The sequence below is a fragment of the Anser anser genome, assembly GCF_964211835.1.
Source record: "Anser anser genome assembly, chromosome: 2".
Lineage (NCBI taxonomy): Eukaryota > Metazoa > Chordata > Aves > Anseriformes > Anatidae > Anser > Anser anser.
The window spans coordinates 20711073-20738229 of record NC_139721.1 but is presented as its reverse complement, the minus strand read 5'-3'; the positions used below and the strand labels follow the sequence as shown (position 1 = coordinate 20738229).

The window sequence follows — 27157 nt, the reverse complement described above, 5'->3', positions numbered from 1 at the left end:
AAAGAAAAACCCAAAGAAATATGCATTGTGGTTGCACATTAAAAGAGTAAATAAAAAACTGTGTTATCAAAACTGTGTTAATCACAGCATCGTTATCAGCTGAAATGCATTAAGGAACTGCCAGAACAGTAGGATCTTGAACAATGCTATTTTAAATACTTTTTATGTGCAGTTAAATTTTGCTAGTCATTGTGCAAGGATTAGGAAGAAAAATGGGGAAATTCTGAAACCATTCTCACATTTTTATTTATTTATTTATTTATTTTTGTGCAGGCAGAGGAATCCATACTGCAGCAGCAAAGAGGAAGAAAGAAACTGCAACCTTTACAGTGCCATTATTGAAATTAGCAGACTGTCCACTATTTTACAGTGGTCAGTATTTGACAAAATTAGCAGGGATGTCCAGGATCCAGGCAGACCCAGCAGTTATTGCTAGCTAGAGGAAATGATGCCCCAATGGAAGCTGTTGCTGTGGTTTGTGACCCATTGGATGTGGGCACCGCTGGCTGGCAAGTGTCCACCTTGGTCTCAGAGAACATGGTTCACAGCTGTACTGATACATGAGGGTGTGCTTCGAGCGAGTCACTGAAGTATTCTGCTGTAAAGGAAGTGTCCCAAAATCAGTGATGGCACCACACCTGAGAGGTGTCCCTAGTTGAAGCATACAGGTTGAGAAAGAGTAGGAGAGGCTAGGAGCACTGACACCAGTCGCTTCCAGGACTCAGTTTAAAGTCTATGTGTCCACAACTCCTTGCTCTTGAAACCATAAAGGATAAAGAAAATATCATACCCAGATGCCCACAAACCACTTCCTTTCTCACATATAGCTTGATGCAAGAAAAGTTTTTGTTGCATGCTCCCACTGCTTTTAGCAGTGCTGTGGGAGCCTCTATTCCTCCTGGAGTCCAAAAGGGATTATGAAGTGCTGCACAATTTCCAAAGCCAAGAGGGAAGACGGTGCTTATAAACTGTTTTATTTCATTGCACAACAGTATAACTAGAAGACAGACAGCATTCCAGGTAGTGACTGGAAGAAGTTTCTGAAGAAGGAAAGAAAGCAAATGTCACTCCACTCTTCAAGGAAGGCAAGAAGGAGGATCCAAGGAACTACAGGTTGGTCAGTCTCACCTTGATCCATGGGAAGGTAATGGAGCAACCAATTATGAAAAACATTTCCAAAGGGTATTTGACATGGATATAAAAAGATGAAATCATGTTTGACAAACTCATCACCCTTCTACAATGAGGTGACTGGCTTGGTAGATGTGGGGGGAGCCGTGGATATGGCTTGCTTGAACATCAGTAAGGCATTCAACACTGTCTCCCATAGCATCCTCATGGACAAGCTGACAAAGTAATGGGTTAGATGAATGGACAATGAAGTACAGTGAAAGCTGACAGAAATGCAAGCCTTAGATGGTTTTGATCAGTGGCACAAATCTATCTGGACAAAGGTCATTTAGGGGTGTGTTCCAGGGATGGATACTCAGCCTAATTCTGTGTAACATCCTCATTAATGACCTGGACAGAGAGTGCCCTCAGCAAGTTTGCAGATGATGCAAAATTGGAAGGAGTGGCTGATACATAAGATAGTTGTGCTGCCATTCAGAGGGGCCTCAGAGGCTGAAGAACAAATTGACCAACAGGAACCTCAATTGTTACAGAATTCCAGAATCCCAAAGGGCTTGATGTACTGGGACTAGTGTTATTTAACAGCTTTGTCAGTGACATGGACATGGATTGAGTGCACCCTCAGCAAGTTTGCTGATGACACCACGCTGTGTGGTGCGGTCAACATGCTGGAGGGAAGGGATGCCATCCAGAGGGACCTGGACAGGCTTGAGGGGTGGGCCTGTGTGAGCCTCATGAGGTTCAACAAGGCCAAGTGCAAGGTCCTGCTCCTGGGCTGGGGCAATCCCAAGCACAAATACAGGCTGTGTGGAGAATGGATTTAGAGCAGCCCTGGGGAGAAGGACCTGTGGGTGTTGCTTGGAGAGAAGCTCAACATGAGCCGGCAATGTGTGCTTGCATCCTAGGAAGCCAACCATACTCTGGGCTGCACCAAAAGCAGTGTGGTCAGCAGGGCGAGGGAGGTGATTGTCCCCCTCTGCTCTGCTCTGAGTCCCCACCTGGAGCCCTGCGTTCAGCTCTGGGGCCCCCAGCATAAGAAAGGCATGGACCAGTTAGAACATGTCCAGAGGAGGACTACAAAGATGGTCTGAAGCACCTCTCCTATGTAGACAGGCTGAGAGAGTTGGGGTTGTTCAACCTGGAGAAGGCTCCGGTGAGATGTTATAGCGGCCTTTCCGTTTTTAAAGGGGGCCTACAGGAAAGATGGGTAATGGTTTTAAACTAAAAAAGCATAGATTTAGATTACATATAGGGAAGAAATTCTTTACTATGAGGGTGGTGAGGCACTGGACCAGGTTGCCTGGAGAATTTCCAGAGCCCCATCTCTGGAAGTGTTCAAGGCCAGGTTGGATGGGGTTTTGAGCAACCTGGTCTAGTGGAAGATAACTCCACCCATGGCAAAGGGGTTGGAACTAGATGATCTTTAAAGTTCCTTCCAACCCAAACCATTCTATGATTCTATTACACTATGTTGGAAGGGTTCTCTCTAGGTCGTCTGGTCCATCAACCCTGCTGAAGCAGGGTCACCTAGACCATATCCAGATGCGCCAAAAATCAGCATTTTGTGATTCTATAAACATCTGCTACATGCTGCTGTCAAGGCTAAGATGCTGGGCTAGAAGGAGACTTTGTCTGACTTTGCTGTGGTTTAGCCCTGGCAGGCAGCTAAATGCCACATAGCTGCTCACTTACTCTTCCCAGGTGGAATGGGAGAGAGAATTGGAATGGTAAAAGTGCAAGAACGTAAGGGTTGTGATAAAGACAGTTTACCAGCTAAAGAAATATCCGCGCACAGAAGCAAAGCAAAACCAGGGATTCATTCACTATTTCCCATCAGCAGGCAGGTATTCAGGCACTTTCAGGAAATCAGGGCTCATCATGTACAACAGTTTCTTAGGAAGACAAATGCCATCACTCTGAATGTCCACCCTTCCTTCTTCTTTACCCCAGCTTTTATTGCTGAGCATGACACCACATGGCATGGGACAACTCTTTGGTCAGTCTGGGTCCGCACTGCATCCCCTCACAGCTCCTGGTGTACCCCCAGCCTCCTTGAGAAGCTGGAAAGTCCTTGGCTCTGTGTAAGCACTGCTCTGCAACAACTAAAATCATCAGTATGTTATCACCACTATTATCATCAAAAATCCAGCATTGTATGAGCCTCTACAATGAAAATTAACTCTGTCCCAGCCAAAATCATGACAGACTTAATATGCCTTTGCCTGGATCACTTTACAGAGTTTTCTCTCATATAATGCTATGAAGGATATGCTCTGCTAAAAGGATCATTTCATTCATTCCTCCTATAATGAACAGAAAGTTTCTCAAGTTATAGATGGTCCATTATATCTAATTATATCCCTAAGTTATGCATAATTTAGATGCTATAAGCGTTATGCTATTTTTGTCTTGCTGCCTACCAGCTTTCTGAACTCATTCAGTAGTTGCTCTTGAAATAGCAGGGGTATGGCTTCTTTGTGGAGGGAAAGCTTGGTCATACGGTGAACCAATGAGACCTGCTACTTCACTGTTATCAGTACCTGCTGGAAAACCAGCTGTTTGGAAAATTACATGCCGAGCCATTTCAACCAAGGGCAAATAGATAATGTTCATACCAGCACTTCTGTAGCTGCTGACTGGATTCTACAGTTCACAAATATACTGAGGTCAGAACTGAGACTGATATGTGGCCCCGGATCTTTTAAATCAGATTGTACATGAGACATTCACCAATTTAGAATTCCTTAGGTCAAGCAGGTAGCATTTCTGCAATAGACATTACCACCTATGACATTTCTGAGAAAAGCATTCAGCATGTTTTATTCCAAAAATGGATCTGGAAGTTTAAACATAAACAGTAATACTGTAAATGCAAGTTAGTTCTGAAAGTGTCTGTAAGAGAGAGTCCATGGAGAATTTTATTGGAATGGCATCATACGTGGTTACTAGATTGTGGATAAGAATCCTCTTACTGCTTATGTTGCTGTTGTTGCCCATGTAACGATGTATATCAGCCTTTGATTTCCTTTAAAGTAAATCTTAGTCCTCTTCCTTTATCAGATGGCCCTGATGACCCGTTTCAAGAGGAGAGGATGAGTGTCCAGAAGGATCTTCTTTCTTTCTCTCTGATACACACAAATAGGCATACAAAACCGTAGTGTCTGCTGAAAACCATAGTTCACTTGAAGTAAAATTTAAAGTTGCCTAAGGTTTGATTAAAGCTAAATATTTTATTTTTTTTACAAATTTTCCAGAAATTTTTAAGAAATATGATCTTATTTAGCTACTGAATGAATCAGAAGTTATCAAAGTCTCTGCTGTATATCGTATTCCTGTTTCAGTATGATAATGAAATCTCTCCCACTTTTTTAGCTCATTTCATGTTTGGTCACAAATTAGCAGTTCTCACCATTTTTGCTCTTGGTACCATGAGCAAGAAGTAAATTCATTTGCCACATCTGATAAATGAGCTTATCATTTCTCTGCAGGGAAACTACTGTCTTGCAAAAGTAAGAGATCATATGTCAGCTTATGCAAGTTATAAAAGCTGTAGGGTATTTAAGCTGCCAACATCAAGTCCCTAAATTACTCTGTGCTCCTTTATGCAGATAAACTCCTGGAAGACAAACTGATTACACCTGCTCTTTAGGATCTTGAAGCTGCTAAAGTAATAATATTTTGATATCATCCATGAACTTACTGAGAGTGCACTCCATCCCGTCATTTGGGCTGTTGTCACAGGACAAGGGTTCTTTAGATATCAGACAATAAGATGGCAGAAGACCACAGATCAACTTTGATGGATTTTATTATAACTACACACATTGGTTATCAGTATAATCAAGCATGAGTGGGATGTGAGCAATTTAAGCACGAGCAAAAGGGAAAAGCCCACTTGTTGTATAGGCAAAGCACAGTACCATTAACAATTATTTTTACCCACCAATAAGAAACAGTTGGGAAAGTTGTTGACCTCTCATGTTCTCCATCACAACGCCAGATGTCTCCTTTGTCAGACAGCACCCCTGGGCCAGCGAACAAGAGCTACTCTGAGATGGTGTTGGGGCACTCTATTTATGACATTGAGACTCCATGCCAATTGCATGATTGACAGGCTGATGTGAGATACATGAGGGCCCAAAAACAAAGCTAGGCATGTTTTGGGTAGCTGGTGAACTGTAAATAGCTATATAACTGTCATCTGCTGATAGCTTTTTGATGTCCCAGAGGAGAACATTGTTTAGGCTATCACAGATTCCTTTGTATAAGCTGTTTACATAACTGTGCTACACAAGCATTCCCATTGACCCCAGCCATACCAGTGGTCAGGATAGTCTTGCCACGGTTGTTAGTGTAACACAGTTTGTGTGTCTTATGTGGCTGATATGGCTCATGAGAGTACTCATGGTGACCTCTTTTTTGGCTGTTTCTATAGTATCAAGAGCCAAAGAAGAAGATCAAGAAAATCAAGAGCCAAAACCAGAGGTAGGTGAATTAAATAGTATTTAGGTAGCACTTAACTACCTATGTCCGATAAACAGATCTTAGAGTGGGCTGCAAAATGCTCAGCCTCACTCGTATCCAATTCGTCATTACAGGAAGGCCAGGGTAAACCTGTACAAAAGCACCACAGTAGGGTTTATGTTTTTCCATCAGTGACGTTCTGCAGCTAATTCCCACCCCAAGTCACAGGTGCTGGCATTGAAAGTGGGACTCGAGTCTGGAGCTGGATGCAGATGGACATCTACACCTGACTGTCACTGTAGACACAGTCCCTAATGTAGATGACCCATGCTGCCACTCCAGACAGAGGAAAGGGTTACTCTCTAGTGACAAAGGCTCCATGCTGGGAACAGAGCAGACCTGGGGTGTGATTCTGTTAAGCAGCCCAAACTAGAAGAAAATATTTGAATTAAACTCTTGGTTAATAAAGATTATATTTTTTAAAATTACAAATATTTTTTATGCTAAATGACCCCAAACTTGATGACATCTGTTTAAGCACACCATGTCCTTCCTAGCAGTCCCAAAGTAACTTTCCCAATCAGCATTATGCTTCTTTTTTCTCTTTCCTACCAATAACTAAGCCACCAGTCATTTGATCCCCACAGACTAAAATTAAGTTGGAATTTCTTGTTAAATAAAGTTCTAGGTATTTTCGGTATGCTGTGGGTGTTGACAAAGTTCTGCTTTCCTATCCTCCTTGGGATATCTATTTAAAAAAATATATTTAAGCCCTGCAATTGCTAAGTGTCTCGTAAGCTGTGACCACTGCTCATCATGCTGTTTTTTCCTGCCAGACCTAGACTGTGACCTGGACACTTCCTGTGTTGTGTATTTGTACAGTGGCAATCCCTATTCAGGACGAGCCCTCAAAGGTCTTCCATGATAAAGGTAATAAATATTAATAACAAGGTGTTTCCTAAAACATACAAAAAGTGCTTGCTGGACTAGGGGTGTCACAAGAATTAGTGAATACCTGTAGATGATTTTGAAAATGCAAATGCCGTATCAATATCTGGTGCTATTCTATCCTTCACTGAAAAACACTGAAATACAATTCTAAAAACATGTAAAAAAGTCATATTTTAATATGACTTCACATAATCTGAGTATCTGTGTTGGATGTTTAAGGCAGGTACCATTATAAGAGCCAGATTCTGACAGATTGACTACAGAAATATTTATACAGATATCAGTATGAACATTTGTAGGGTAAAAATGATTAGAACTTCGAAGTTCTTTGGGCACTGAATTGCTACTAGTTTCAATGGGAAGCACCAAAATAGCTTAGATGTTCCAGACCTAAGGCATTATTCAACATAAATTTAAGTCACTGAAATCTGGGGCCAGAACTCATTTGCTGATATCTACTACTCTGCCAGGAAAAAAAAAAAAAAAAAAAAAAGGTAGAAACTGGCAGTTGCAAATTAAATACCAATTTTGGTCTTGTGCATAAGTTACTTCCTCATGAATCCTTGTCAAAACCACCATTATTTCAAAATTGTGACGTGCCTGACTCATTGAGGGAGGGTATGGAAAACAAATTACTCATGTGAAATTTTTATTAGTGCCCATCTTTTTTCCTCACCAAAATCGCGAGACACAGCACTGTGAAGATCCTCCATGTGCTTTACAGGAAGGCCCGTAAGTAACACTTTATAGAATCATAGAATCATTAAGGTTGGAAAAGACCTCTAAGGTCACATAGTCCAACCATCCACCTACCACCAGTATTGCCCACTTTAGGGTTCATATCAAGTAACTGTGGATACTAAACCTGGACTGAGTTAGCTCTTCTAAAGTAGAGGAACTTGCCTCAAGTTACTTGTTATCACCTTACTGATTGGACTTTTCCTAATGCTCTTAAAACAATCTAGCCCTAGGCTCTCCCAAAATTATGTATAGAGATATTATATGTAGGAGAAGGGGCAATGTAATGTTCCGTAACAGTGGCATTTTCTATGTTTTTCAGAGTAGTTTTTGTCAATATGCAAACTACCATTTGAGTTTCTGAAACTGTGCCCCCACTCCTGCTGGTACTTTAAATGAAGGACATCTGTGGGTCTGTTCTATCAGAACCTAAAAACATAACACTATCCACAGCAGTATGAGAAAAGTGGCTTCTTGTTCTGTGTTCTTTCCATAGCTGGCCAGTTTCTACATGTGCCCATGGCATGTTCATTGTGTCCTGTTCTGAGTACTTGTGCCTACAATGGAGACACTTAGAGGGAAGTTCATCTCACCCGACTTTGAATAGGTGTCTCTGAGCAATCCAGAGTCTTTTCATAGTAAATATAGAGCAAAAGCTCTCATAGGATGCAATTAATCTCATGCAAGGATGAACTTCTAAAACAGGTCTGAAGTATGCCCCTGGGAAGCTGCACTTCCCTCCTCTTTGATGTAAAGACAGGTAGCTAAGATGTTGACATTACAGTATAGATATCTGATATTAGATGAGATCTAACTGACTTGTAGCATCCTAAAGACTTGATAATATCTTGCGATGTCCAGAAATTTCCTGAGACAATATTTAAAAGAAGAAAAAAAGAGACCTTGATCAGTTATTATTTTTACTTGGGTTGTTATATTTTGTTGTTGTTAATGGTGGTGGTAGTTTTTTGCATGTATGTAAATTATTGTATTTCTGTTGCTGTGTTGTCTAGTATTTTGATTTTCTATTTTTCTATTTTATATATTTTATATATAATATATATAATATATATATATAATAATAATTATATATATTATATATATTATATATATTTTAGTCCTTGTATGCATTTATTGTGTTTTATACCATTTACTGTCCTTCCCTCTGCAGTCAAAAGCAAAGAATGTGAACACAAGCAATGACAGGGGTCTAACAAAGCCCTGGGATAGTTGCCTTAATGATGACGGATTTTTGATTGGGCTTTTATTTCTTTGCTGAATGCCCTACATTGACCAAAAGAAATAATGTGGGTCTCCCTCTGGTATTTTTGTCTCTTACTAAACTGCAGTTCACCATTGTATTTTTCCAATGTATCTAAAAAAGGGAAGTAAATCTCTTGCATTTCGATGTAACTGATCCAGGCTGGGAAAGCAGGCTGCTGAAACAGCCAAAAAAGGAAATATTTGTTTTTATATTCTTATTGTGTGCTTTCTCTTCCTTAATTCTTGTATAAAATCCAAATCGGATTTATGAGGCAAAGATCACCGTGTAGCTGAAGCTTTACCATCAGCAGGATATGTTTCCCATTTCACCTAGTGGCTCTTTGGGTTCATGATGAGACTTGTAATTTTCATGAAGGTCAGTGCACGGTGCAGGGCACAGGGCCTGCCATGTGTCCATGCTCCTCCTGAGCTCTGCTCAAGTAATGGGCTGCCCAGCAAAAAGTTCAGCAGACTCCATGCGAGGGTGTAAAAATGGGGTAATCAGTCCTAAATCAATGTGACCTGTGGTCCCCAGGGTTTGTCCAAGTCAGGTCTGTGTCAAAATAGGAAGAAGGCTTAAAGATGTGACTCTGTTTGTCATGCTTTGCCAAATCAGCTGCATCCCTACTGTCTACCTTCACTTATAATTTGTATCAACCATCCAAGATGCTTCATGAACGCTAATAAATTCATAAATCCCATTCTTTTTTTTTTTTTAATTAGTAAATCCAATCTTAGTAAATCCCATCTTAAAATAGTAAATCCCATTTTTTTTTTTTCTTTAAATTACTAAATCCCATCTATACATTTTTAGGAGAAAGACACTTCTTCTATTATATTAAAAATTGGATAAGGGTTTGCATTGGTGGATAATCCATATACTGGAGATTTACATCCAGTAATCACCTCTAATCAAGCAGGAGAGAGAGTTTCAGAAATACTCCCTGCAAATATGAGGATTGCTTATGTAACTGTAGCAAGCAATAGGCAGCGCAAGGGGCTAGGGCAGAACCAAACTGGCAGTGAAGATGGCCGTACTGCTTGGACAATGATGATGGAGAAGTATCCATAGCAGGCAGGGGAACAAATCATACATGATGTGAACAAGTGCTGTATGAAAATGACACAGCTCTAACAGAAAGCTTACGGGTGAGCTGGAAATACATTTTCTAGGGACTCTCAATGCTATGCACTTATCTTCTACTTACTTAAAAACTGTAGCCTGTATCTGAAATATAGTAAGTATGATCTTAAAAGCTCTTTAAAATTTCCCTCTTTAATTTTAAAATAAAACTAGAAAAAAACATCTCTTAATTATATTGCATTAATCTCAGTATGTTACAAGCCTTAAGAAGTATGGACCAAACTCCTTGCTGGAAAGAATTTGTTCTGATAATTACTCCCGCCAGCATGCCATATGGTAGATGAACATCATGCTTCCAGATCTGAGTAAGCATTTCCTAGAAAGGGAAACTAAGGCTCGGAGAGGTTTTCCATGGGCCCTACAGAAAAATCAGATTCAAAGGCAGAGCTAGGGCTCAAGAGTTTCCAGCTCCCCTCTGTGGTGTACATCACAAGAAACTATGGTGGAAAGACCCTGACACTTAAGAGCAAGAAACTGTTTTCCAAGACTCGTACTTTCTTTATGCTACATTAATAATGGTAGCAGCTGCCACATTAGTACATGTTATGGGACAGAAGAAAAAATGCTTTGCTTCAGACTGCAATGGATTTTTTTTTCTTGTCACTCTCCTGCTGGAATTTGTATCTACACCTAGCAGCTTCTGGAGAGCTTTTGTGAGTTATGTTTTCAAAAGGAATCATTCCAGAAGGCTCTCAAAGTTTATTCTTTCTTTAAGCACTGAATTAGCCTCTTTAGCTGAGCAAAAGATTTTATTTCTAACTCTGAGCCAGGATGTTATTTCCCCTTCCAAAGCACTCACAGCTGTTTAAGTGCATGCTGATACAAGAATTTTTGGTCTCCACAATTTTTTAGGCCTCCAGTTTTCATCCGCTGTGTTCGTCTGTGCTTACTATCTACTTCTGTTGCTGATGTCTTAGGGGGGAAACAGAGGTACCAGAAAAGCCAGGAGATGTGTGCTGAGAGTCAGGACTCCGAACCTGTAGTTACTGAGCTCAGGAATTGGCTCTGCAGGGGTCAGGAAAATTTCCAGCCTTCAGTGATCATGCAGAGGCACCTGAGCATCTAGCTCCAAAAATCAGTGGCTCCTTATGATGCTTTGTCTGCATTAAAACTTTGGGTTCAGGCAGGTTAGGGACAAACCTGCCACGTGTTTGCTGAGTAGTGCAGTCATCCCCTATGCAAGCGTGTAACAGCACTAAATCTGTCTAGTAAAGGAGGTTTTTTGAATATTTTCAAATTCTATCCATCTTTTGCAAGTCTCCAGCTTCCTGGTCGACCAGTATGGCTTTTGTTAATTCTGCAGCTTTGTTCTCGACTCTTTTTTGTCAGTTCTTAGAAGCAGTCATGCCAAACTCCGTCACAATTTGCAGCCTATTTACCATATGCTTATAAACATTGACAGGAATAAACAATAACCATACATACAAACACACAAGACCATGAAGAAACTATGCCGGAGAACAGCTGTGAAATCAGTGCTGCAAAACAAAACTCAAAATGTGTGATTTTCTCACACAGAAGTCTTTGCATAACGTTATGTAAATGCTAGGGTTTTTGCAGTTGATTTTTAAGACCTGTTAAATCAAGAACAGAACTCCAGGTCTATTCACTGTCTAGGGTTACCTTCCTTTGGCCTACAAGAAGTTGCAGCAGCAGGCAGCGTTTAAGGATCCTGCAAGGTCGTAGTCCGGTGTCTTGTGTGCTACCTCTCCTCACCATGTTACCTGCACCGCTTTCCCAAAGACGTGGTGACTTCTACCTACAGCTGCCTGAGTACTTTGTGGACATTAATTAACTAATTTGTCTCCTGTGAAGGAGCTGCTAATTGCTGTTATTTACAGCCAAAGCCCTGGAAGGAAGCAATTTCCTCAGCCTTCCCAAGCAGTGGCAGTGCCAGGGACTGAGCCCACTCTACTGCTGCCCACCTTCAACCCCTGCAGAAGCTATTAAGCACCAAAACCCCCACACAGCATCTTCTAGGATAGCCCTCAGCACTCAGGAGGATCTGCCTGGTCCAGTCACTCTCCCCTCCTGTCGCATGCAGATCTGACAATAACAACAAAGCAAAACAAATAAATAACAATAAAGAGAGGAAGGGGGAAATGGTACAGTGAATGCTAGCACAATTCATGAAGTCAAATGCCAGGAAAACACAGTATGTGTATTAAATAATAGTTTAGTTCCTGGCTACCTGCTGTGTTCAAGCTAAACAAAAGACAAAGTAATATCTTCAGGATGTATTTGCGAAGACAACTGTTCCTTATTACAAGGCAAAATTGCAACAGTTTATTTTATTTAATTAGTATTTTATTTGTTCTAGTATGTTAAAAGGCTAATATGCATACAAATTACTCTAGCTTCTTTGGAAAGAAAAATTGCCCTATAAATATATTGTAAAAGAAGAAGGAAAGATGCGAGCATGGGGCAAATACTGTCTCCAATCAAACTGAATTAATTTCCAGTATGGGCATGCTGGTAGGCAAGGAAAAAAGTGACAAGAACGAGCAATTAGAGTTAACCATGTATATGGGTCAATTCGTAGCTGTGCTATCCCAGGAGAGACCCAATGAAGGAATGATGCCTCTGAGACACTTTTTTCCCTCTGTACTGACCTACCTCCAGACGAAGGAGACCTTCATTCCCTGTCCCTGGGCAGCATTCATATGCTGCTCCCCCCATTTTGCTGCTCCCCAAAGGTTCAAGCCACACTGCCCTGCATGGGGTTTTATGGGGAGACTCCTATGGGGAGTTTCCACACTCCCCTTTCTGCCTTTCTGGTGCCGCTGTAAAGCAAAGCAAGCATCTGAGGGGAAGCACTGAGGACTGAGGTAGGCTAGGTAACCTAAAATGACAAAAACACTTTGAAAAGATAGAATAACTTTTATAATCATCTCTTATGTATTTATATACATGACACTGAGGACTAAGATTTGGGACTCACGCGGGGCAGCTCAGCCCCCACGTGTCAGACCTGCATTTTTTGTAACTTGAAGCAGTCAGTCAGTTAAATGCATGTTATTGTCTATAGAGGCACCCTGTAACTAACAATATTTTTGTTTTCCTTTCTTTCCAGTTTCAGCCACTACAGTGTCAGGCACTACCAGAAGGAGATGCGAGCACTTGTCTCAACAGCCCAGAATGTCTGGAGAGTTTTTGTATCAGAAAGGAAGCCAGGCTGGAAGTATCTGATGCAGCTTTTTGCTGTTTGCTCTGCAGTTGGCTTCCTTTCAAGCCTTCTCTTCTTCCTTGGCATCCGCTTCTCCCTGGCTCACCAGCCTCTGGGTCCCTTACTGATTTCTGGCCTCATCTGGATCTCACTTTCTGTCGCGCTCTGCTGTTTCAAGCACCTGCGCTGCTTCAGCGCCCTGTTCCTTCTCTCCTGTGGGCTGCGAGAAGGAAGAAACGCCCTTATTACTGCTGGTACGGGTGTCGTGGTGGCTGGCAATATCCAAAATATTTTTCACAACCTGAAGGTTCTGGCAGACAGTATAACCTGCCATTTAGAGTTTGAGCAATTTGACTTGATAAAATATTATGTTGAGGCAATAAAATGGATTTATGAGGAGGCCAAGCGTTCCACTGAACTGCCTAAAGATATACTGTTGCTAAATCATGAGTTTACACCATCTTATTCAATTTCAGATGATGCATTGAAACAAGAGCTAAATGACACAAAACAAGAAATCCAAAGAGTTGCTAACCGGATATCTTTTATGCTGACTATATTGCCCTATATAGGCCAGAAAGTATTGCCTATAGTAGGGATTTTTCTAGTTTCTTTTGGAACTGCCCTTTTTATCAAAAAATTTGTGGGCTCTCATGGTGTCAAGTTTAAGAATACTTATATCACAAAACAGTTCATTGCATTTGATGAGCTTCAAAAGCAACAGCAAAGACCAGGCCTTCTGCCACTTAGCAAAAAAGAAAGAAAAGATTATGTGATAATTCCATCTTTCTGCCTCACAAGGAAGGAGAGAAAACACATGCAGTATTTTTTTCTCCCTGTAATTGTTCATCTTTGCATCTGGCTTCTGTTTGCTGCAGTAGATTATTTGCTTTATTGGCTAATTATTTCTGTGAATAAACATCTCCAAGAATTACCAGATCTGGAGATTGAGCTCAGCCTCTTTCAGCAAGTAAGTACTTATCAGTACTTTGTATTTCTCAGTTTAGCTTAGTGTTGAAAATTTCTCCTTCGTTTTCAGCAGCTGCAGAAGCAAAAGCAGAGCCAAAGAACTGTCATTTCTTCCATGACACTGTAATTCATAAATTGTTTCAAAAAGAGCCATTGCCTTTATAGATATGTATATTGTATACAACCAGACAAGTCTCTGCACTCTTGAAAGTGTCATCATATTTCTAGAGAATGGTTAATATGGGAAGAATGGATTTAATATTTATATATGTGTGGAGAAGACCAGAAACATAAAATTGGAAGCTTGCAATGCAGATATTTTTGAAGTACCATTTTCAAAGTCAAAATACCACTGTAGCACCGATGTAAGAGATGCCTGCCTTTCCTTAGCTGAGCGATGTGAAGAGATCATCATTTCAGAAGGCATGGTTGCATACACACAAAATAATAACGTATTGCCGAATCTGAAGATTTTTCTAGCAGGAACAGCAGTGGCACAGAGAACCATAATTAGGTTGGAAGGGACATCTGGAGGCCATGTAGACCAACCTCCTGCTCAAAACAGGGCCAGCCTCAGAGTCAGATCAGATTGCTCAGGATCTTGTCTGGTCCAGCTCTAAATACCTCCAGCAGGAAATTCCAGCACTAGAGTGGGTGACGTGTGTGGTGCTGTGTGGGCACAGGAAAGCTGCCCCCTTTGAGAGCTTGGAAGTTCAGGTTTAAAGCATTTCCCAAAGGCATATACATAATACAATGTGATATATATTTTTATTCTATCAATCTTTTCTTACGTAACATTCTACTACCTCCTCTTAGACCTCATAATAACAAGGATTTATTCTCATTTCTCCCCATCCCCCCAAAATTCATCTGCCAAAAGCAGATCCAGAAAGTAAGATTCCTAAGGTTCTCAATGAAATAAGGGCATTGCTCAAAATTACAAGTTAGCAGAACAGGCCATTGGCAGAGAGAGTCTCTTCCTCACTTTTGCATATGTGATATTTTGTGTCTCTGAGCTGGCTTCCTCACACAGACCACTTTTTCTATGACACACAGCTAAACCGTTTCAGGCTTTGTTTTCTGTGTTGTGGCAGACTATTTGTCCTGGTGTGTTCATCTGGCTGGGACTGAACCATGAAGCAGAAGGAAGCTCAAGACATGAGAGCACTTCAGGCAAATGTGACCTGCTGAAATGAGCTGAAATGAAGTCAGGTCTTTGGCCAGATTCTGGCATAACTCAGACATTGATATTTTTATGACATATCAAAATATCAAACATTCCCATGGGATAAAATTTAAATTATTGAACAATTTTACATTAACAAATAGTGGAGAAATTCAGAATCTGTATGGCAGACATAAGACAAAAGTTCCCAGGTTGTGACAGTGGAAAAACACTTGCTTCCTAAAGGGCAGAGATTGCCATCTTCTAATTGATACCCAGACTTTAAAGAAAGTAGGTGCAAAACCATTGGATTGACTGTACCTCTTTGATCAGCATGTGTAGGTCAGACCCAACCTGAAGAGGTCAGATGACCATGCAAAGCAGAAAAGCTCACATCACTTCCTCAGTCAGTCTAATGTGAGATATATTGTAAGGGCAGATTGCTATGCATGCCAAGGGGGCTTTACCCTTCACACAAACCCTGCTGCTACACAGCAGCTGTGCTCTAGCAACTCCAAACCAGATGTGGAAAATGGGCCTGATCTCCTGGGATATGTTCCTTGAGAGAAGAAGGGTCCAGGAGAGCTCATTGATATTCAAAATTCACCTCCTCCAAGCTCAAGAAAGGTCCATCCTGACAAGCAGGTAATCAAGCTCCTGACAAAACTCTAATGCATAAAAGAATCATAGAGGATGTGGAAACAGGGGCAGGGGACCCAAGCGTAATACAGAGACGCTGTCTGAGTGTGCAGGGATGGGGTCAGGAAAGCCAAAGCTCACCTGAAGCTGAAAGAGGTAAGGCAGGTGAAGGGCAGCATGAAGGATTTATGGGTCTACCAGCAGTGAAAGAAAGCGTGGAGGAAATGTGGTCCCACCACTAAGTGCAGTAGGGATCCTGGTAACAAAGGGCATGAGAAAGGCCAAGGTACTCAATGCCTTCTTCAGCTCTGCCTTTAGTGGGAGGACCTTCACCAGTCCCAGGCCTCTGAGACCAGAGGGAAGTCTGGAGCAGCAAAGAACAGCGTATTATGCATTTAGTAATGTTTTCAACACTGTCTTTCACAACACCCTCACTGACAAACTGATGAAGCATGCTGTAGATAAGTGGATAGTGAGTCAGGTGGACTGAAAACTGGCTGAACTTCTGGGCTCAAGTTTCCAGTTAATGGTACAAAGTCACCAGTGGTGTTCCCCAGAGGATGATACTGGGACCTATACTGTTAAACCTCTTCATTAATGACCTTAATGGAGGGACAAAGCGTAGTCACAGATATCTGCAGATAATATTAAACTCTGAGGAATGGCTCTGCTGCCACTTCTGGAAAGGCTAGAAAAATGGGCCAACATGGACCTCACAAAATTCAGCAAAGGCAAATGCCATGTCTTGTATTCCTTGGTGAAGGAACAACCCCATGCACTAATACATACTGAGGGCCGACTGGCTGGGAAGTAGCTTTGCAGAAAACGTCCCTGGGTGTCCTAGTGGGCACCAAGTTGACCACAAGCTCATAATGTGCCCCTGTGGCAAAGAAAGGGCTATCCTGTTCTGCATTACAGAGTGCTGCCATCAGGTTGAGGGAGGTGGTCCTTTACCTCAGCTCAGCCCTGGTAAGACCCTTCTGGAGTGCTGTGAACAGTGCTGGGCTCCCCAGTACAAGAGAAACATGCATATACTGGAGTGATTTAAGAGTCATGAAGATGATTAAAGGACTGGAGCATCTGTGATACGAGGACAGGCCAAGAGAGCTGGGTCTGCTCAGCCTGCAGAAGGGGAGGCTCAGGAGCAACTTATCCATGTGTGTAAATACTTAATGGAGTTTGAGTGTAAAGAAGAGGGAGCTAGGCTTTTCTCAGTGGTGCCCAGTGAAAGAACAAGAAGCAATGTGCACAAATTAAAGGAAATTCCATTTCAAAGTAAGAATAAAGCTTTTTATTGTACAGGTGATCAGACACTTGACCAGATTGAGAGAGGTTGTAGTCTCCATCCCTGGAGGTATTCAAACCAACTGAATAGAGCCTTAAGCAGCTTACTGTAGCCTCAGCTATCTTCTATGTATTCTGTATGTGTTTTTGCCTGTGTTTCTGTCCTTACCTGGAGTACAGTCCATTATCATGAAAAGCCTTGAGTGTGATCCCAGTCAGGGCTAAGAAGGAACTGAGTCCTACCACTCATTGCTGTAGGGTTGGATCCTGACCCTGCCGGGCTGATTCATGAGTTCTGTACCATGAATTTGCTTTATGTGCAGTGTTCACTCATGTGGAGAACTGCTTGACTGTCTCCAAACCCAGAAAATTATGCCATCATCAGATAGTTTCTAGTTCCCCATTGAAAGCTAGTCACATGGAAAAATAAAATTTAATCTTCACAGATTTGTTATAACAAGCCTCAGGGTTACTGATCTCAGAGGAAGAGCCTAAAAAGCTGCCTGGGTGAGCAGGACAGACTCAGCAGTGTCCTGAGATATTTATTACAGGTATGAAGAGTTAAGATCTGCACGTATTTGTACTCTGCTTCATATTGAGTTCCTAATGCAGTTTTTCTTTGCTTATACATTGGTTTAGTTAAGGAATGCAAAGGAATGAGATAGATTGGAAAAGGACATGGCCTATTTCCCCTTACTTTTCCACCAGAAACACATGGGCGGCATATTTTTGGGTCCTGGTTTATCTAACAATTTCCTAATAAAAGTACATGGCCTCTGTGAGGCGGTTAGAGAAGCCACAGGGAAGAGCTATGTATCCCCCAGATATGGTCAGAGAAGAGGGCTGGATGACTCAGGGTTCCTACTCACTGGGCAGAAAGCCACCTGCCAGTATGAAATACTGGTCCCAGCAGCAATATTTAGTCCCTCTCATTCAGCATTTCACTCTATAAGCAGTGCAAGACATCAGCTGTTCTGAGCAAAGGCACCTAATAGCGCATGAGAGGTGGCTTTGTGTGATAACCTTGTAGTCAGAGCACCTATGTAGGTGGATGTAGAAGGACTGCTGATCAAACACTGAGCCACAACCAAAGGAATGAACATGCTCTATGCTGCTGTTTTACTCAGAAGGAGCAAAGGAAGAAGGAATGACCCTCTAACAGAGGATCTGAGCAGATTCATGAGTGGGAATGTATTCACAGAACCGTAGAATCACAGAATGGTTTGAGTTGGAAGAAACCTTAAAGATCTAGTTCCAACCCCCTGCCATGGGCAGGGACACTTTCCACTAGACCAGGTTGCTCAAATATTAATATAAAATACAAAAATACAAAATAAAAACCACAAAATATTAAGCCACTACAACCAGATAAGCTTCTTTTTTTTTTTTTTTTTTTTCTGCTGGATTCACTAAGAAGGTAAGTTCTTAACAGTCCAAACAATGTGCCAAGAAAAATGGTGAAAATGCAGTCTGAAACATTTTAAAAATAGCTAATATATTGTTATGAGCAGTCCTTCATAGACAATGGATGTACTAAGCAATTAATGGTCCTTTGGAAATCTGAATATCCAATAGGAGAAATATGAAAAAAGGAGGGAACCTGTTCTATAATCAACTCTCTTTTTTACCTTTTCTTGTGCAGAGGAATGAGAACAACTTCATCATTGGGGTGAGAGAGTTTATTGTAAAGAACGATCCTTTCAAGATCTCCTTGTTTAAGCACAACTGCATCCCTCAACCAGAGCTCTATCTTTCCACGACATGGATCCAGCTTGGAATCATCATCTTCTTCTTAATTTTTTCTGGGTTATTCTCTGGCCTTCTGACCCAATTTAAAATACTTGTGTCAACTTCGTTCTATCCTGATGCTGAGATAAAACGGATACATTATTTGCATGCAAAATTACTCAAGAAAAGAGCAAAGCTACAACAGAAAACTGTGAAGAATGTGTTTGCTAGAACGGTAAGCCATCAGCATGAGGGAAAAAAAGTCTCCCTCGCTTAGTATTATAGCCAGATTCATATCCAGGAAGTACTTAAACACTTCTTAACTTCAATTACGTGCTAATAGACTTTCCCCAGTGCTTGCCTGCAGAGGCCAGAGGCCAGAGACGGCTTGCCTATCTGTAAGCTTATATCACATGGTTGTTTGTTTCTGCCCTTCAACACATGTATCAGACACAAAATGGATGCACCCAAATGGCCATGTGCTGGCAAGAAAATACTCCTCAGACTTAGAGCTCTCCAGAGGGGAAACTTGGTTTTCATGAATGTATGATAAGCACCTCCAGCACAAAAAGTATTCCTACAGTCTGGTCAGGAAATGCAAGGCATTTGTGAGAAGCCCCTTAATGTTGAGAATGTTGCTGTTATTTAGCTAAATGGAAGGTAATATATAATATTTTGCCTGCAAAAACATTCACCCCGTACATATATGTACATATGCAGTAATGGAAATATAAATACACAATCATGTATTTATGGTAAATTCAGGCAAACACCTGCAGACACATACATATTTTTTCTTTTATTTGTTTTTAATAGATTTCAATACTGACTGTACAGGATGCTAGTGTCTGGGTGATCTCTAACTCAGTAATACTATGTCTTAGCATTGTACTTCCATCTTTTCAGGTCAACTTTTGGTTTCCAATACTCAAGGCAAGAGAGGCTGTGAGGAAGAAGGAAAGGACTGTGGTACCTGACAATGTGGTGTGAAAGAGACAAAGTGAATCTTTCGATAAAAGCTGAGATGCTGGAGCTCCACAGGTTCCTGTGCATTGCATCCATCATTCTTGAAAGTATTTTCCTGAAGTATTTCAATCTTAAAGCATAAAAATAGGATCACATGGTCAGCAGTGTTTTGGAAAACTTTGGAAAAGAAGCCACAGGAGATAGTGTGCTCTCCACCACAGAGAGCTCTGGGTTGCATTAATAGTCATTTTTCAGCTTGGGATCTGCATTGTCTGGTTCTTTAGATAGCCGTGGAGGGTTTGTGTTTTTGTGCAGAAGGAATTGGAAGCTTGGAAGGAATTGAGCTTGGAACTTTTAGGCCTACAGAACAAACCTCTTGTTTGAGCTAACAGAGAACACGATGGAAGCAGCAGGTTTGTCTTCACACTTGCCAGACACTGAAAATGGAAGACAAAGCAGAGGCTGTCCACTTGCTTTTGGGCTGGCCAAGAACTTCACCTAGTGGACTTATATGCTTCTTTCCCATCTCTGGCTTTATACACTTGTTCCAGACACTGTGGCTGTCCCTTCTACAAGGCCAATGATCTATGCCCTGTCAGTCTCCTACCTCAGCTGAACTCTCCCCCCTGCCTCAGCTCCCCCATTTAATTTTTCCTATTTTTCTCTCAGAAGTTTCTAACCCTAGTCTCCCCCTCTGACTTCCGCACTTCGTCTTAGTCTCCAGCTTTCACATGCTGGTAGACTGTAGCACTAGTGCAGATTGTCCCATATCTTTGATCATAATGAGAGAGGCAATGTGGCATGGGCAGAAGCAAGAAAGCTCATAAGGGTGAGAATATAAAGGAATCAGGTGCAGTGGGTGCAAATAAGCTTGTTTTGAGGTGTAAGGACATGCAAGCAGAGATGAGCAATGCTTTGAATCTTGCAGTCTGAAGGAATTTGCAGAAGTGACAAAAACTGGCTTAATAATGGTGCTAAAGGCACCATTGATTTCAGAGAAACAAAACTGAGCCAATACTAAGTCCTTTGTCCTTTAAACTAACATTGTTGATGTAACCTTCATATAGCATAAAAATGGAAAATCATAAAGGCATAGGAATAGTTTACTGAAACGGTACCAGAGTTTTAATGTAAAACTAAAACTCCCCCCAAGATACAGCGTATTCTTGATTTTCAGCCACTGCCAACTTCCTTCTTTAGGTTGCATAAGATCAGCAAACTCTGTTCCTCTGTAATAAGTGCGTGGTGCCAAGACAGCCATTGATAGACACTTCTATTGTCCGAATGAATAAAGACTTTAAAACTTTCTAGCAGCAAGTGTCAGAAATTATTTTCTGCATGAAAAACTGAAAAACACAAAGTCTGGAGCAAGAAAGACTCACTGTCAGTGGAAGATGACCAGGTGAGAGAGCACTTAAATGAACTGGACACGCTTAAGTCCATAGGACCTGCTAGGATGCACCCATGGGTGTTGAGGGAGCTGGCTGGTGTCATTGTGAGGTCACTCTCAGTTATCTTTGAAAGGTTGTGGTGATCTGCAAGAAGTACTGGAAGAAAGCAAGTCTTCAAGAAGGGCAAGGAGGAGGATCTGTGAAATAACTGGTTGTTCAGCCTCACCTCATCCCCTGGGAATGTGTTGGAGCCACTTCCCCTGGAAGCTATTTCCAAATATAATGGTGAGGAAGATGACTGGGCCATCACCTAAGCATAATAAAAATAATTTTACTTTCAGAGTGGTCAAACACTGGACAACATGTCCAGAAAGGTTATGGAATCTCCATCCTTGGAGATAGTCAGAACACAACTGGAATGGCCCTAAGCAACTCAGAGTGGTGGGGCTGGAGTGTATGATCCCCAGAGGTGGTTGCCAGCCTCAGCCACTCTCTGACTCTGTGACCGTAGCAGAAACCACTGCAGAAACTTCTGTTAATTTGTGAATGTTCTGTGCCAGCACTAACACGCCATCTCACAAATATCACCATTACACTCATATTGGAGTTAGGCACTGGAGTGGCCTAATGTACTCTTTGCCTCAGTGCGTATACATGTGAGTAGACACCTGTGTGCTGAAGGTGAGCTGAATGGCAGGCAAAGGAGATAGGTTTGCTCTTCTCCATCTCCTTAAACCTGGGGTACCAGGAAAAATGGTGTATTCCACACATTATTTTTCAATTCTAAACCAAATTTGCCTTCAGGGCCTTGAAGACATTAGGATTCATCACAGTGGTAGAACAGTTCTTGCCCTGACCTACAGCACTAAGTCTATTCCTTCAGCTGCTCTGTGGTGAAGAGAGAAGGAAATACCCACTAAGCTGAGGTCCTCTAGTTGTGCAGGTGAAAAGGCAGGCCTGTCTTTCTGCTGGCATTACACACTGATATGCTTCTCATTCTCTACAGACCTTAAAAAGTATTTATTTTTTTTCCCATTTGTTTCTGTCCTGTGAGCTTGAGAAGTATGGTGTCTTGTTTATCTTCAGCTGCCTCCTCTGCATGTTGCTCAGCTATTCCCTTCAGCCTCTCTGTTTACCATAATCCTAAACCACATGATTACATTGCTCATTTTTTTTTCCTAAAAAAAAAGTCTACAAGTTACAATAAAAAGACAGTATTCCATCTGCAATTATTTCAGTTCCACAATTATTTCTGTTCCTCTTCTTGCCTACCCTCTCCTCACATTTCCTGCATTTTATTTTGGCTCTGTTCCCCTGTCTTCGTCATTCAGAGTCCTCTTTCCTCTTTTGCCATGTTCTCTTCTGCTCCAGTAGATCATTGTTCTTCACAGATAAAAAGCATAAATACATTTTTTTCTTTCTGCTGAGCAAAAGTGAACTACAGATACATTTGAAATTAAGGGCTTTATTTATTCATTTATAGGTTTAATGGAAAATTTTGACATCTTTCCTCTTACTGGGCATTCTCTCTAACCACCTCTCTAGGGCTTGTCGGAAATGTATCACACACCACCAGCACTCAGAAGTCAGAGGAGAAGTCTGGATTTGACTTTTGACTCATTTATCCCTCTCCTTCCCCAGCTCACAGCAGAACTCAACTTCCTTTTAAAACACCATTCACTAGTGTAGATGTTGTTTGATTTACTGTGAAAAATCCACCAATTGGATCAAATCTGGTTTGCAAAATTAATGAAGGGCTGACCTGATTGTCTTGTGAAGATAATTCAGAGAGACATGCTAGCACTCCTGACCCTCCTGATACACAACACTGACAAGGCCATTTCTTATCAACCTCTGTGTTTATGGAACTCTCCTCATTACCACCCCATACCCCAAATTTGGCTTCCTTTGTAGCTAAGGTGAAAGTGTAAAGGCTTTTTTTTTTTTTTTTTTCCATGCTGGGATTTTGTTACAGCATTTCATGTGTGCAGCTGGGTGTGTGCTAAATCAGAGGATGCTGGGTTTACGACTGCTTTCATCCTGGTCCCTGCTCTGTCAATATTGTGACACTGGTTCACTTGGTTTTCATCATATAAGGAATAAGAAAAGAATAGTCAAATCCTTTCTTCTAGTTATGTTTTACATTGCAAAAGGGGGAAAGTGAGGATCAAAGGATCACTGTTTGCTCTTGATGGAATAAAGCCTGATAATGAGGATGCTACTGTCGACTTAATGACCACAGACCTCAAAATATGTGAATAGGCTTCATGCATGCTGCTGTACGTAAGGGTCGCTTCCTCCTCATGTCATTTCGGATACATAATACCCGCCCTGCCCTCCAGCGGCTCAGTAAAGTTACGCCCCAGTATTTTTGCTGCTGTCTGCTGCTAGTGTTTCAGGCAGGAGCGAGACGTGCTGCAGGTGCAGGTGCTTGTGCCGCAGCCGTGAGCTCTTCCAGCCATGCAAGGACAGCCAGCAGAGAAGCAGGCAATAAGCCCATGCTGGCCATAGGAGGATTTCTGGAAAATTGTGGGGGTGAAAACAATGTCAGCTATGCCAGGATCAGATCTCCTTAAGTGCTATTTCCACCCTGAGAATCATTACTAGAGAGAACGGGGTACTGAAGATCCCAGATTTCTGGCTGGCTGGGGAGAGTGACCAAAAAAAAAAATATATACATATATTTACATATACATATATTTATATATATATTTTCCCATTACAAAGTATTTGAATCTTAACCTTTCTGTACAAGAACAGAAGGAAACCACCAGAATCCCAATGAGAAGTGCCAAGCAGGGACAAGGTTGTTCTCTGTTTCAGCCTTAGCAAAACTGATCCCCAGCTCCTCTATCCTGAGATCTAATGCTTCAGAGAAAAGGGTTTTTAAGGCAGCAATGCCACCTCTCAAAGCAATCAGAGATAGTCTATTTTAGCTGAGTGACCAAGGGACAGAAAGAAGGATAAAAGAAATCAAACTTTTCTCTCAGTAATAGCTGAAGACAGCTGAGGAATGTGCCTAAATGAGGCAGGATTCAAACATCTGCAGGAAAGCAATTGTTTTACTTCTCTGTAAAAGGCCCGAGGAAACTGTGTGGGCTGCAGAAGTCATCTCTAAACCAGCTCTCCAAGCCACTGTGGTGCAGCTGTGGTTTTAGGAGAACACTTACAGCACAGACCCAGCACAATTTTGTGCAAATGTAATTTGCAAGTGATAGCTGAGATGAGGTTGTAGGACAAATTCAGAAGCCTTGAGAGGGTACAGAAACTGAGGCAGGACTGAGAAATCATTCAGTGCTCCTTCCAAGATAAGGAACTGTGCTGACATAAATGTGTTTTATAATCATATTTCATCCTAAATTAACTTTATATCTACCAGAAAAAAAAATGTTCTCCTATTTTGGCTCTGCTATTGATCATTACTGGTGTCTTGGAATACAGATCTGGGGAGTTCCAAAATTATATCCCAGTGAAGATCCCGCTGTTATAGTGTCCCCATCATAAGTGGAAGCAGAACGAAGACTGCAGGGATTTGAAGTGTGACAGTCTTAACTTTGGTAGTAGTGTCTGGAAGAACATGCCAGCATGTGCCATGGCAAAAATAAATACTCATGAATTTCACAAACCTGACTTGCCTCAGTAACTTTTTGCGCTCAAGGATGTGCAGATAAAACAGATGTTTTGGTGTAAATTCAGCTCACAATATGCTGGTAATTTTTTCCACACCTGCACAATACTTAAAACAGTCATTGCAATTGAATAGTAGGCATTTGTTAAGAACAAAATCCAAAGGATTCTCCCTATAAAGAGTATAAACCATGATACAGAGCAGAAAATAACCACACAGGGATTAGTAACTCTTTGCTAATGGTATAGGGAGAAGTTCCCTCATTTCTTATATAATAAAAATATGTAGGAAACCTTAACAGATGATGTACTTTTTCCATGGTTAATATACTATTATAGTTTAGAAAGCTCAGTTTACATTGTTGGTGTTTATATAACTCATAAAACTACTTGCTGCTATCATACTGTGAAAACATCCGTTTTTAGAAAAATCACTACCTTTGTTCCTTTGGGCTGTAATGATTTGCAGTTTTTTGTATCACTTTCATCTCAGTAGAAGTCCCAAGAGCCCAAAGGACATCTAAAAGTCCTGGGCACACCCACGGTATCCAAAGGGCTGGCAGCCTTTACTCCTGGGTTTCATTTCTGTGATAATTGAGTCATTGTGGCCTTGAGCAACACACTTAAGCCAACACTGGATGTTAAACAACAGGCAACTACACATTTTCAATCTCTTGAGTGATTTCAGAGCTTTGAGCATCCATAGTTCTCATCAGTGGGCAATTATTATATTTATTTGTCTCACAGGTATACCATGCAATTGCAAGGCTCTAATAATTGTTAAACACTGAAGACTCAGAGGAAAGACTTCATACAAATTTAGATTACCATTAGAAGTAGAAATGTATTTTTTCTCCTATCTGATTTTTCCCCTTTCCTCTTCTCAAATTTCTTGCATTCTTGATGAAACAAAACATAAGCCAGGCATCCTTCTTACCAGAAAGTTCCAGTTCTGAGAGGCAAAGGTGAGGCGAGTGAAAGGCAGCTGCAGGGTAGACATCTGCAGATCCCTCACTCTGTATCCTCTTTGTAATCAGTGTAGACAAATTGGCATTGCAAGAAAACTACTCATCTCATCCCAGAGGAGAACAACTCTGAACAGGTTCATCTAGTCTGTTTTAGATCTTGCTACAGAGATGAGTGGAGCAGCACCTCGTTCTATTTGTTGATTACAAAGAGAGACTAGACAACAAACTCGGACAAAAGCCGTTGCACTGTGGAAGTCTACACGGAGCAGTGAACCCCACTGCATTGTAACAGTTGTTGTGATTGTGCTGGATGCCCAGTTCTGCTGTTCTGTCACCCTAAAGACAACCTGAGAATTGGGATCCTGTGGTAGCTTTTTCTGAACATCTCCACAATTATCCTCCATCATCTTACAAAGAAAAATCTCTTGCTATTTAGAGACACAAGAAGTACTGAGCTAGAGTAGGAGTCTGTTTCTTCTACAAGTTCATACAGCATTGCATGCCCATGGATCTAGCAGGAACTACAAGTCTGCCTTCCACTGTCAAGTTAAAAAAAATAATAGTAATTATCATATCCTTTCTGTGTGTGTCTTACAAAGATGAATTTCCTTCTGTGTCTGTTTGACCTATGGGTTGCACAGAAGTACAGGCTGTAGTGCTGTGGTCCTAGGCATGAAACTAGGGATAACGCTTCTACATGCGGGACAATAAAATCCCTGTACAGATGTTTTTCTGTTGGCCTCATTTCTCTCATAAATATTTCCCAGAGACAACTGCTTAAAAATAAGGGCTCTTGCATGTGAAAGTGCAACTTTAAACAGAATTCTAGGTTTCAAAACCTGTCTAGACATGGTAACATGCAGATTAAGAAGAAGCTTCTAAGAATTTCTCAAAGAAGAAATGAGATAAATTAAACGAGTGTTTTTTCTTTTTTTTTTTTCCATCAAAAATCCCATCCTAGAAAAAACAACCAAGAAAACAAACAGACCCCCCCCCACAAAGTACAATTTAAATTGGGAATAAACTCACATTTTCAATCAAAAAAAAATCAAAATGCATTATTTTCTGGCCCTGGTAACCTCACTTCATAAGCCTTTAAGTTATGAGTGTGAGCCCTCCATAAAGCCAGAACATGAGTTCACCAGTGTGGTTAGCATAGTTTTCCATAGGGTATAACAAAGTAAACACTTGACCATAACGATAAACACTTGGCTGTGTAGTTGGCAGTATTCAGAACTCCTTTAAAGACAGGGGTAGGGAGATGTACCAGCAGCTCTAAAAGAGTGACAGTTCCCCTGAATCAACATTTTTCTGTACCTGATCCCTTCCAGAAAGGGGAAAAGAAAAATCAAATTCAGTATGTGGTATGAGAATTCTCTGCATCTCTAAATACAGAGATCTTTCTAATACATGAATTACCAAATTAGCATTCATCTCCTGTGAGCTAACAGAGCAAAAATGTCGGCAATATGTTTAAAGGCCACTGCTCATTGCTTTTATTTTATAAGTTAACTGATACCCTCTAAAGACAAATATTAAGAAGAACTGCCCCCAAATCTACCC

At 41.2% G+C, this 27157-nt stretch overlaps 1 protein-coding gene across 5 annotated transcripts in view; it reads left to right on the top strand.

Moving 5' to 3' along the window:
* The window catches only part of DCSTAMP (dendrocyte expressed seven transmembrane protein), a 32913-nt gene extending 5765 nt beyond the window's left edge, over nt 1–27148 (top strand). Inside the window, exons 1-6 of one of the 5 annotated variants that reach the window (XM_083827444.1) lie at nt 170–1113; nt 5567–5616; nt 6432–6525; nt 12765–13827; nt 18557–18877; nt 19549–27148. In XM_083827444.1, the coding sequence (XP_083683570.1) occupies nt 12802–13827; nt 18557–18877; nt 19549–19632 (1431 nt within the window). In that variant the 5' untranslated portion in view covers nt 170–1113; nt 5567–5616; nt 6432–6525; nt 12765–12801 and the 3' untranslated portion in view covers nt 19633–27148. The other 4 variants (XM_083827442.1, XM_083827441.1, XM_083827440.1 and 1 more) reach the window with 4 other exon arrangements.
* The last annotated feature ends 9 nt before the right edge of the window (nt 27149–27157 follow it).